Genomic DNA, 12,881 nt, shown 5'->3' on the forward strand with positions numbered 1-12,881 from the left:
TTGGCTAATTACTAAATCCAGTCAGGTGATTTAAGTTTCATCCAAGCCATCTTAACACAAAGAAAGGAATTGCAGAATCTATCTATATTTCTATTCTGCTATTCCCAGGGCATTAGGAATCAGTGTGCTGAAGCGTGGTTGATTGGACAAATGTGATGCCAAGCCACCTGAGGCCTGTTTAACAATGTGTGGTACTTTTTTTTGAAAGAACATACAAAGGCTCTAGTTGCTAAGAAGGAACCACAATGAGAAAGTCATAAATTCTAACTGTGAGTGTTAGTCTTACAGGTGCCTGCTATTTCTCTCCTGACTTAATGGATTATGTAGTTTTTAGTATCTCTATAGTGGGGCAGTAGAGCAGGTTTCAGTGGAGGCTTTTGAATGTACTCTTTGGCCGGCTGCTGATTGCAAGAGATTGCAGCAGTAATTGGTGTGAGTAACTCTCCTCATGGCTGAGATCAAGTCAGTATTATGCATGCAGATCTTTTATCTGTCTTGCTGCTTGGGATTTTCTTCAAAATCTAAAAAGCTTAAATTGTGATGGGGAAACAGGTAGCTTTATGGCATGGTCTGCTTTCACTGAAGCATGACTCTTTGAGCACTTGGCTGCTGTTTGTTAAACATATTCCACTGCCTTGTAGGAGCCATCAGCATAAACATTGCTGCCCAACTACACTGAAGTAGTATAATTTTGAAATCAATAATGCATGACTTGGCTTCTAATAATGCAACACAAACAAACTATTAGTTAAACAGCTGTCTTCTGCCTCTAAATGTATAATCGGAGTTAATTGAATCCTTGCTATTTTATTTAATTGTTAGTAACTACCTAATAAACTCTGGAGGTGATTAGCAGCAACAGTAACTGCATTTGTCATCTCTTCTCTCTGGGAAGTTGAAGGTCTGTTTTCTAAACATGAATGCAGACTGGTATCTGGCAGCTACATAACAATGAAGTTCAGGTCAGTATGTGACAATAAGTATTGCATCTATGCTAGACCTGCACGAGATGCTGTTGGTTGAGACTCCCTGAGCACTCTGAACTGGGAAAGCTGCCACTAAGAGGACATGTTCCACGTGTGAACTTATCAGGTCTAGTACTCAGATGCTTTTCACAGCCATCAGACTTCTCTTTTGAAGAGATTCAAAGAGAGGTACACAGTTTTGTGTCTGATAGATCATCCTGCTCAGTAATTGTCACTGAATTAAAGTATCTATTTTGGAAGCCTTTGCTATAAAATGCTATTAAACTGAAGCAAGCATACATGTTAAATATCTCCTTGAAGGGCACTAACATAGAAATGCAGGCGAGTAATATTGATGTATCTTGGAATCTAGACTATTTTGGAGTTAAAGTGAAAATATAACACAGTTGAGCCTGACTGGAGTGTAGCTTTGAAGACATATTTTGGGGCACCTAACAAATAAGGTGTGTTGGATCAGCTGCTGTGGCTGCTGTCTTAAATGTTTATTCATTTCCTCTTTTCAAAAATACCATGTCTGTTCATGAATGCCCGACATAAGAAACAGTTTTAAAGACAATGTTGCAAGTGCAAAGTGTTACAAGTGTATTTATTACTATAATTTAATATTAAATTTTAAAGGCCATTTTTCTTAACAGTAAACTGGGAAACGGTGTGGAGAGCCAATACAAAAAAAAAATTTCAAGTTCACACCAATATGAACCGGAATGTTGGGCTTCTGAGAATCTTCCCAGGAATCACCACTGCTGCTGTAAGTTTCACCACTTCATTTTGGAAGTGGGTGAGATGATGCTGAAAAACTTGATTAGTGACTTGAGGTAGGGTAGCTGTATTGTTTGTAGTAGTGGTTGGGGTTTTGGAGGACAGGGGAAGGATCTGTATTCTTCTGATAAATGTTTTTTGGACGATCAGAGCATTCAAAGACTATTTTTGATATGCCATAAGCTACTGTGTCAGTGTGAGCTGAAATCCCCCCCCCACCGACAATAACCAGGCTAGCCCAGTCTGGAAGCAAACGAAAGCTGTATTTACGAAGCAGAATCTACAATCTATGATGAAATGCAATGAATATGTACAAATATACAAAATTCACAACATTTATAAATATATACAATCAACAGAAAATCACAACCAATCTCCCTTTGCTTCCCCCCAAGGGGACCCTCCCAAAGGGGCCTCCCTCTCCCAGGAGCTTCCCCCCCCAGACCTCCCTTGGACAGAAAGCAGAGTTAGTTAGAGCAGAAAGTTGTTAACTTAGCTGCCAAGGTCAGTGTGTGTTATCTTCAGCCAGAAGAGAAGAAAACAGCAGCCAGACAGCCCAGCAACTGCCCCGACTGCAGAACGCAGAATGTGCAGAGTGCCCCACTTTGTTTTGAGTAATAGTTCTTAACATTTCTATCTATCCAATGGAAGTGTTTAGAACAATCAGTATTTTGCTTTCTTACACCCAATAGTGACTTATTTACACTCTTTCACTTTCTCTGTTTTGAACTTTGCAAGGTAAAAAATTAAAAAGACAGTTTCAAACCATCAGAGCTACTGATAAAAGTTTTTCAAGATCGTTTGTCTAAACCAACTGAGTTTTGAAACTTAAAATTCATTTCTTGTCAGGACTCATAAATAGGTCAAATGTGCTTTTCCAGACAGGTGCAGCAGGCTAGAGTGACCATGGAAATGCTCTCTTGCTGTGTATTGAGACATATTAATAGATATCTTGTCAAAAAATACACAATATGGTGGGTGGAGAGAAGTCTGTTTCTGCAACTCGTGCTTCTTTTTTAAGGTTCATTTTATCTCACACTGATGGTGAACGTGGCCCTCAGCATTCATACAGAGCTGAAAATAAGAATTGGGATTTTTTTGCCTTCTGAAATTATTTTGCAGAACTGCGGTTTTAGGGCAATTTGTCTTTACGTTTTTGTCTAATACTAGCTCCATTAAACTGACATGTCTTATGTGGCTGTTGCCATCTTAAATTGAATCCAGTAGTTTAAGCAGCACTCCTCAATTATACTATCATTCTTTTTAGGTGAATATGAACAGATGGAAAGGCAGAGAGGTGCTATATTTGCAATAAAACTCCAACTGCAGTTAGCCTCATGGGGACTTGCAGTGTATTGCATTTAGCGTATGTGATGAGCAAGGAAACATCTAGGTTGTTTAAAATACATCTATTTAGGAAGAGGACTTTGCTAGGCATTCTCTTACAGTGAGACACAATATCTTTCTTCTTTCTCTCTTCCTATTCTTCAGTAATATGCTACATTATTGGAAACAGGCAGCACAGATGGGCATAAGAAAACCGTAAGGCATGAGAACATGTAAGACTAGAACAAGAAGAGACCATTTTAAACTCTGTGCCATACATTAAAATCTTAATGTGACTTAAACACACTTTCCTTCCCCTCCCCCCTGCCTCTTCCCATCTTATTATTAAACAGGTAAAAGCATTTCTTCAGCCTCCAATTGAGGGCATTGTACTTGAAACTTATGGAAGCGGCAATGCCCCAAACAACAGAGAAGACTTGCTGGAAGAACTGAAGATAGCAGCTGAACGAAAAGTAGTGATTCTAAACTGTACTCAGTGCTTACGAGGGGCTGTTAAAACAGTCTATGCAACAGGGCAGGTGAGAACTGTGCAACGATTTCAGACTCTACTTCTGTGCAAAAGAATCATCCCACTGATACAATTTGACTGTGTACTTCTAGTAGTCGCAATATATGAAACCAGATTTATTAAATGCAAAGATATGGCTTATAAAATAACTATATCTGAAAAATCTTAACCAGGAAATACTTAAATATGCATTGCCAAACAAGACTGTATTTTTCCTAGTCTGAATGGTGGAAACAATCAGCCCAAATTCCAAGTTAGTGATTGCTTGCTCCTGTCGTATGCAGTGTTCCAGGATACTCTGCACTAGATGGGTAGTATCTCTCCCAAAGAGATTCCATGGAGATAGACACTAGCTTAGGGGTCAGTTAAAATAGTATTTGATAGACTAGCAGTTACTTAGATACAATGTAAGAACATCAAGAATATTCCAAATCTCAATTTTATTTGACTGGAAGTACACCTAAATTCAGTGAGAGACTGGAGAACTGTACGTAAGGAAGAGTCTGTCTTGCTGAATGGAAATCAGTTGTGTTCAACCCATGAAGGCTAGCTTAAAGCAGGCCTTGTGTAGGTACTATTCAGGGCATTTTATATTGAGTTTCTCAATTGTGTATTGAGACATGGCTTCGCTGGGACTAATAACTCCAAGTCATGTAGGAGTATGTGTTGCATGTAGTAGTGTGAAGGAAGCTGGTTTAACTGGCCTTTATAAAAAGGCTAGCCACTAAGTAGCCAAGCAGCACTGCCAGAGGATGACTCATCCCCCTGTTTTAGCCACCTGCCTTTGTTTGGAGCAACCACCCGTCTGGCAAAGCCAGCCTCTTCATTGACTGTAAGGCAACCTAGATAATCTAGTCTGGTGCTGAAACCTGTCTCTTTAGTATTAGTTTTGACACTGCTTTAGATTTTATTTGCTTCAGAAACTCATAGTCTGCATTGAGGAGAAAGAAAAGGAGACTGTAAGATTTTTCTTTCCACCTCTCAGTATCCAAACTCAGTGTTTTCTGAATTGGTCAGTCATTTGGATATTGGTAGAGCTTTTGCTTAACATAATGGATATGTTTTGAAAAATAACTCTCACAAAGATCCTGTGCTCCATAGCGAATACAGTAGGAATACATGGATTATATAGAGGAATTCACACAGAAGGAAGAAAGCAGTAAAGTCAATAGAAGACATCAAACATTTGAAAAACAACACAAAAATTTGATTTTTCTCATTAAAGTGAACTGCTAAAACGCATGGAAAGAAGAAAATTTTTTTTCCTACACTCTGGCCAAAAGATTGTCCTAGTAGACTCCACTAAAATGGCTTTTGGTGCTCTGATCCAGACTGTTGATATGCAGAACTGAAAAATTCTGTTCAGGTCTTACTGAGCCACTGTAAAGCTGTGTGGCAATGTGTGCACTTTTGCATTCAATTTTTTTTATATGGAGCACATATTATGTTGCTTCACCATCTATTGATGGAGGCTGCCTTGTTTTCTTGGCATCTTTTGAGGAAAATGCTTACGGAGCCAAGTTCTGCAAAATTACTTTATTCTTTCATAAGAAGCTGCTTGTGTATCATGGGCAAAAGCTTGCAAATTGCTGTAATGTTTACTTTGTTTTTTCTTTCAATAAAATCTTTTACAGATCTTTTCATATGGCTATGCCATTTTTTACTCATTCAGGCTAGCCAGGTGGATCAGCTGGATCAGCTGAGTTCCTGGTTGCCCTGAAGTGTTCGTTTTAATTAACTAAATGTCTGGCCTCTGATCCATCTGCACCCCCTTAAAATTGAGGGGCTTTAGGTATAGGAAGGAAGCTGGGAAATCTCTTCCTCTTTTCTCAAATCTGCTGAAAGAGCTCTAGCTGTTCTTTGGCTAACTCTGCAGTACAGAAAGTATTTCTCACCGTATTTGTAGTGTTTTCTCATGGCACTCTTAAAACTGTTAGTCTGAGTCTCTTGGAGGTGATTAATGAGCTGATTAAGCCTCTACGTCTTGCTAAAAATACTAGTTAAGATACAGTAAGATTCAAAGTTGAAGTTTATATAAAAGGTATTTAAAGTAAAATGCAGTGTAAAGAACGTACTGCAGGATGCTTAAGTGTAAGACATAAGACGTCATATTATGGCAAAGATGAAGATCTGTGGTTTAGAGAAGCCCAAGTACTTGCCCAGGTACAATTCAGTGACAAGAGATCTGAAATCTCTTTTGTCTTTGCTCTCTTGCTTACTCTATATTTATGGGGGCTTGCTGACCGTAGCAAAGATCTTTCTGCTTTTAGCTTTGGTTCAGATAGTTGGGGTTTGGGGGTTTTGTGGTGATTTTTTTTTTTTTTGGTTGGTTGGTTGTTTTTTTTAACTACCAGAATGATAAGATAAACAGGCCATCTTTTCAGCTGTTCTTGTCAGAACTCTATAAATTACATATTTCAGTTGTACATTGTAAGTCATACACTTGTAATGCAGCCTGAAAGGATCTTGAAAACACTCCTGCTATGGGCAAAATGTAGTGCTGGAATTCATCCAAAGCAATGCCCCATAAAAGAATGGTAAATATGCCTGTGTGAGAACAGCCTACTTGGCAGTATTCAATATGCCACTGGGTTAAAGCAGAGTAACTGCAGCTTTTCAATAAAGGGAGTCTGACAGCTCTGCAGATAGCTTATATGGAAACTGTAACCTTTCCCTTTAGCATAGTAAGTGACCATGGAAAGCATTTGAGTGAATTCTTCAATGTTATTGCATGAAAAGGAATTTAAAGTAAAAGTCATCTTTATTCTGCAGTCTCTAGTATTTGGTATTCGATAACTAAAATTACAAAAAAATTACAGCGGCAGTAGGAGGAGCAAGAGAGTGGAGGCATGGGTACTTACTGCATTCTGTGTAACTGCTCATCATTCTTACAAATTTTTTATTCATGAAGGTATTTCAGAACACTATGCTAACTGGAAACATTATTCTTTTTTATTCAGACTCTTGCTGATGTTGGAGTGATTCCTGGAGGTGATATGACACCAGAGGCAGCCCTAGCAAAACTGTCATACACTCTCAGCAAGAGTAAGCTTAGCTGGGAGGAGAAAAGGCAGGTAAATATTTCAGTGTGACCTTGAAAGGCTTTAACTTTCTCATCCACTGTGCTAACTTCTTGGGGTAGTTTCAGGCTGTGCCTGGAAAATTTTCCACAGATCTTGAACAGAAAATAGTAGAATGTAAATAAATCACCACTGGGTGTAAAAAGGAAAATAAGGATAAGCTCTAAACAATCCCATTGGACAGATACCTACCATAAAAGTTAGTTTGATTAAACTAACTTTCTCTCTTTTCACTTCCTCCGCTCTGGCTGGTGCTTCTGCTGGCTTTTGCTGATCTTGTGTTCCTTGTTGTGGCAGAATATCTGACAAACAACTCTCTGCTCTTCTGTCTCCTCTATCATATGCAGGGGGTAGGGATCAGGGAAGGGGAAGCTATTAGTAGTTCCCCTAGTTTTGTCCAGAGGGGTTCTTGTGCTGTCTATAAATTGTAAATACCTGTAAATATTGTATATTTAGTACATACTCATTTTAGATTGTAGTTTTGCTTGTAAATACAGCTTCATTTGCTTCCAACTGTGCTGGTCTGGCAATTTTCTGTTGGGGGGAATTTTCCACCCACCACACTTCTTCTTAGCTGAATGCCTTGAACTTCTCCCATGCATTTAGAAACAGTTGGTTTCAGAGCTGTAACGTGAGCATTACATGTTTTTTTCCTTAAAGAAGGTACTGTCAGCCAAATTAACATATGTAGATTAGAAGAGAAGAGTTCTCTGCATAAGTCAGGTGAAGACCATGACTGAGCCACAAAAATGCCATATTTAAATGGTAGTAGTCTACCGTGGACATTTCTGTGCTAAAACGCTGTATGTGGAAATTCATATGGAAGACAGAATCTCAACTCTACTGAAGTCAGCAAAGATCTTGTCTTGGTAAAGATTTTATCCAAGACTCATTCACATAAAGCTATTTCTGAAAATTAATATTGCCTAGAGCCTCTTCCTTTACAGCGTTACTCGTGGCAGTGTTAGATTTTTGTTTCTTGAGAAGGAGATACATTTTACAGACATAAAAAATGGAGGATTGTTATAAGAACCAACTGTTTATGATTTTAAAATCATAACCCTTTTAACTGTTCCTTGGTGCTTAATTAAGGCTTTTTTCCCTCAAATTATATAGTTTATCTGTTATGTTCCTTTTATACAACTAATATAGCACTGAATTAGATAGGGGAGCAATAATCTGCAGGAATGCATGTGTTTCTGTGCTTGTAGGTAGTGAAATCATGATCCTGACACTCTGGGAGATTACATCATGATGAGTCACTCTCTAGATTTAAGAACTGCATGTGCATGTGCATCTTATGATGGTGTTTTGTTTTTCTTAAAACAGAAATTTGATCTTTATTTCATGCTCAGTATCTTCCAGTCAGTTATTGAGGCAAACATATTTGGATACCTATGATCATAAGTACATAAGCTCAGAGTTTCAGGCTGAGCTTTCAGTTGTTTGCTAAAGCCCCAAGTCTGAAAAATGAGAGGAGGAAGAGCTGCATGTTTCTTTGATGAGGATGGCAAGAACATACTCTGTACAAGAACATGCTTGACAGGCAACATAGTGCTGTGTGAAGAGTAGTGCTATTACATGCATTTACTTATATACGTTTTAGAAACAGGCTCTTCACTGATGCCCCTTTGATACACTCACTGACACTGGATCATATGTATGCTAGCCTGTTTTTTTTAATGCAGACTTTAATCTTCTTACACAGAGGATTATTTGACCTGAGACAGGAGAAACTTTTCCCAGCTGGCTTCCTGCCTAAATGTGTGAGTTAAAACTTGAGATCTAGTTTGCTGATATGAGCTCAGCAGGTGAGGACTTGGTGATAGGACATTTTAGGTACACAAGGTATTCCTGCATCTTCATGTGCTGCCCTTTAGAACGTGCTGCACAGTGTTTGGATGGTGGTGCTGGGACCTCTCTTACATGCTTTGAAAAACAAAATAACTCTTGCAATTTCTTTGAGTTAAGCAGGACTGGTTTTCTCATTTGACTCATTGTACAGACCCACAAACAATCATGCTGGCACAACTAAAGGAGCAGCACGCTACATTGCCTGGGCAGGAATGAGTGGTAGAGACCAGGAGAAGAAGAAAGCCTGGAAATATGTTGTCTGTGGCAATATCTTCAGCTAAGCATATCACCAAACAATAGTCTCCCAAGAGACAAAAGCTCTCCTGAAGCTGGCGTGGTTATTTTAGGATTCTCTTTCAACACGAGGAAGCAAGGAATGTGCCCCCAGACACATACAAATGGCTGCAGAGCTGGTAGGACTGAGTAAGGCATGTAGGGCTTTGCACTGGGTGCATTTAGCACAGGTGCCAATTGCTAAGGTAACCTGTACAAAGCAATGATCTCAACCTGTCAAACTCTAAAAGTGCGCCAAAGCATTTGGTATCCTCTGAGTTGCAGGTATCTGGGACTATTCCAGCAGACAGCTACAAGTGTTGTCAGCACTGGGAGTTTTGTGTTGTTGGGGTTTTTTTGTTGTTGTTGTGTTGGTTTTTTTGTTTTGGTTTGGTTTGGTTTTTTTAAATAAAGGGCATGCCTAGACATAAGTAAACCTGGGGCATTCCGCTTTCCAACATCACATCTGTTTCTTGCAAACTTTCACAATCGTGCATTTAAAATTTGTAATTGAAATATAACTACATGCTTTATAGCTGCATCAGCAACCTCTGGTGAAACAGTGCCAGTATGTAGAATTGTCAGAATTCAGGAAAACAATTCCTTTTTCTTAATGACTGGCTTTTCTGTCTGTTCTCCAGGTTTCCCAGAACATGTCTTTTGGAATATTTTCACTTCTTTATTGCCATATTCAAGCACTTTCTACAGGATTTGACTGACTTTTTGGTTTGTTTGGTTTGGGTTTTTTTGTTCCTACTTACGTTGAATGCACCCATCCTGCAACCTGTTACATGCTTGGTTTAATATTCAATGACTAGTACTGCTGTAGACTCTGCATTTAAAGCTGGCTTTATGGCCAGATTTTAAGAACAGCTAATGGAGCTGTTTGAAAAAGCTATCAAAATATAAAATCATCCACAGGCAGCACTGAGATTTGTTTTTGAGGCCTGTGTACACTCTGTGTGTAGGAGTTGTAAGGTTTGGGAATGCTAGGAAAAGGCAGCATTTCTGAATATTCTGGGTTTTGGCCTCACTTTACAAATTATTCACTATCTTTGCCTTTTAAAGTAGGCTGCAGCTTACCCCACTAGGAAACTTTTGTGTGCATACTCTAAAAATTGGGGTGTTTTGTTATGTGCTTATTTTGGTTTCTTTACTTTGGAAGAAAGTTTTAATTGCCTGTCTCTGTTTTTCCCTCCTTTTGTCTTTTCAAAATTGCAGTCTTCATGGGACAGTAACTATTTCTTTAATCTTTTGTCTGCATTCAATTAGTTTCCATAATTCCCCACACACAATTTTCTAACTCGATCCTAAGTTTTTTTTATTAGAATACTACCATATTTTTCCTCTGCTAACAAAGGATTTGATTGCTTATTTTTCAGATGCTGAGTGAGAATCTAAGAGGAGAAATGACTGTTGTACCTACAGGAGCCAAGATCTCACTGAGAGATAGCAAGTTTATTCAAGTGATTGCCAAATCTCTAAGTATCAGCAGCAAGGAGGTATATTCTTAAATGTTTAAAATGGAATTGATGTAAAGCTGTGAAGTCAGTAAAATGAACGTACCTTAAAGATGAAGAGAAAGCTGAAAAGAAAATGGAACATTGGACTTTTTTTATTATTTTTTTAGTACAGTGCCACAGCTAGCCAGTTGGGTTAGGGAGAAAGGACACAATGACAAACATAACATTAAAATGTTTTAATTAAAAACATACTAAGTTTTTCCCCCATCTTTGTAGCTCCATCTTGAGTTTATTTTCTTGGCTGTCTGGTTGCAATAACAAATTTCAGACACACAGTTGCTGTAATTCAGGGTATCAATGATCCAAAAAAGTGCTTTGTATTTTTGTGGTCGAATGTATTGACAGTTTGGAACAATCCAAATAATAATGAGTAAAACAGCTTAATTGTACATGCACTTCCAGAAGGCTGATACTGAGGAAGCACTGCATAAGTGTAATTTGTGGTGTTTAGTATTAGTCCTTCCCAACTGGAAAAATTGGAACACACAGTATTTGTTGTAAGGTAGAAGCATTTGCTTTTCTTTTGGCTTGGATTCGAGGAAGATGGGATTTTAGTAGCTAATGAATACTGAATGTTTGATTCTTTAGTAAATGTGAGAAATGGAAGAGTATTTAGGAGGCCTGTAGGTCTTGTCAGTGGAGGTTTGGAAGTACAGGTTACACAGTTATTTGAGGAATCAGATAAATAAAGTTGAGCCAGTCTTGAGGAGACTGGACTATATGTTTTTTCCCAGCTCCTACAGGTACTGTTTCTCTTACTGTATTGATGTGTAACTGTGGCAGCACAGAGATGGCAATTCATGCATGTGCCATAAATGGTATATATAGAGATCAGGTAATTATGGTGATGCCAGGGAGGATGTGAGACCAACAAACTTTAAAATAAGCATGAGACTTCTTTCCTTCCAAAAATTAAATGCTACCATTTTTTAATATACAAATTACTAATTTGGAAACTTTACATAAAAGTTAGGGCAATGTTTTTTATGATTTGGACATCACTGAAGTTAGAGGCAAGGATGATATTAAATGTTTAATTTTATTTGTTTTTCAGGAGTTAGAAGCTGTAAGAGATGTTTTAATTCCACCTTTGGCTTGTGCTGCAGCTAAACTGGGTGACATAGATGCACTAAGAGCCATAGCAGAAATGGTAATGTAAAATTAACAGTTTGTACAAAATAAGTAATTTTTAAACAGGGACATGTAGGACAGGAGGAAGTTATGCTCACTGGGAAGCAACTACCTAAGTCTTATAATCAAGGTGCTTTGACTAATATAGTTTGTTTCTAGGCTCCTCAGTCTTTGCCTTTCAAAACTGCTATGTTTTTCTCCTACCTGGTTCTCAACTGTTTACGTTTTCTTTTGAACTGTGAAAATACAGGTAAAATAAAATGCAAGTTCTTATCTTCTAACTTTGGAACACTTCAGAATGTTTTGTGCTACTTTCTTTATGCATATTCACAGTATCCAGCTTTTGGGTGTAAATCTGTCACGATTCAAAAAAATAATTGAAAATTCTATTTATACAAAACACAGTGCAGTGCTAATTCAGGATTTGGTCTCTCCCCATAGCTGTAGATTGGGTTATACCTGAAATAAGAAACAGGCGTTTCCCTGTATCATCTTCTACACAATTTTTTTGTTTTGGTTTGTTTTTTTTTTCCCTCCTCTTTGTTTGGTTTATCCTACTCTTGAAAATTGGGTAATTAGTCTTAAGAAAGGATGAATATATCTTGAAAATAACAATAAAGGAAAGCAACTAAAATTGACAGACTGCAGGCACAAAGCTATGCTACGGCACACTGCAAAAAAAGTATGTCCGAAGGGGCTGTAATAAGAATATGTGTACAGGGGAACATGCAGAAGGCAGAATAAATATCTCTATTGGTGCTAAAACAACAGTACAAGATAAACTTTAAATTTGGCAAGCTTAACACTTTAGTGGTAGAATTAAAATGTAGTGTGTGCGTCTGCTTGTACCAACAACTCTATGTGTAGTCATTATCTTTTCAGCATGCGAAGGGTCTGTCCTTTTGTAGGGTGGAAACTTGAGCTGTGGAGACTATGATGGCCGAACTCCACTTCACATTGCAGCCTCTGAAGGGCATTTATCATTAGTTGAGTATTTGTTGACATCTGGTGCAACTGTTTATGCTAGAGACAGATACGGATCTACCCCACTGATGAACGCGATCAAGTTCAGGTAACACCACTCTATGTAAAGCTTATAAACCGTTTTGGATTTAAAGTCCATCCATGTGTTTTGGTCTTTTTTTGTCTCAGCAGTCATATGTAAATGTTAGCTTCATTTCAAAGGATGTGACTCACCTAAATTATTTTTTTAAGAAAATAATATTAAATGAAAGCAAACAAGTTGGTATGCATGCAGAGTTTTAGCATAAGGTAACTTGTGGCTGCCTTCTCACCAAAACTTTTTCCCTAATTTCAGGGCTTCGCTCTTTATTATGAGGCTTCCTTATAAAACAGAGCCAAACTGATTACTCCTTTTGACTGTCAGAACTGAGTGCAGGACCAAAGGTTGTCTGTTCTT

At 38.1% G+C, this 12,881-nt stretch overlaps 1 protein-coding gene across 1 annotated transcript in view; it reads left to right on the forward strand.

Moving 5' to 3' along the window:
- Positions 1-12,881, forward strand: part of ASPG (asparaginase) — a 46,017-nt gene that overhangs the window by 18,634 nt on the left and 14,502 nt on the right. The window contains exons 7-12 of the mRNA XM_054400667.1: positions 1,622-1,734; positions 3,425-3,610; positions 6,561-6,674; positions 10,190-10,309; positions 11,385-11,480; positions 12,370-12,533. Of these exons, the coding sequence (XP_054256642.1) occupies positions 1,622-1,734; positions 3,425-3,610; positions 6,561-6,674; positions 10,190-10,309; positions 11,385-11,480; positions 12,370-12,533 (793 nt within the window). The remainder of the gene's footprint in view (positions 1-1,621; positions 1,735-3,424; positions 3,611-6,560; positions 6,675-10,189; positions 10,310-11,384; positions 11,481-12,369; positions 12,534-12,881) is intronic.

The sequence above is a fragment of the Indicator indicator genome, chromosome 4 (genome assembly GCF_027791375.1).
Source record: "Indicator indicator isolate 239-I01 chromosome 4, UM_Iind_1.1, whole genome shotgun sequence".
Taxonomy (NCBI): domain Eukaryota; kingdom Metazoa; phylum Chordata; class Aves; order Piciformes; family Indicatoridae; genus Indicator; species Indicator indicator.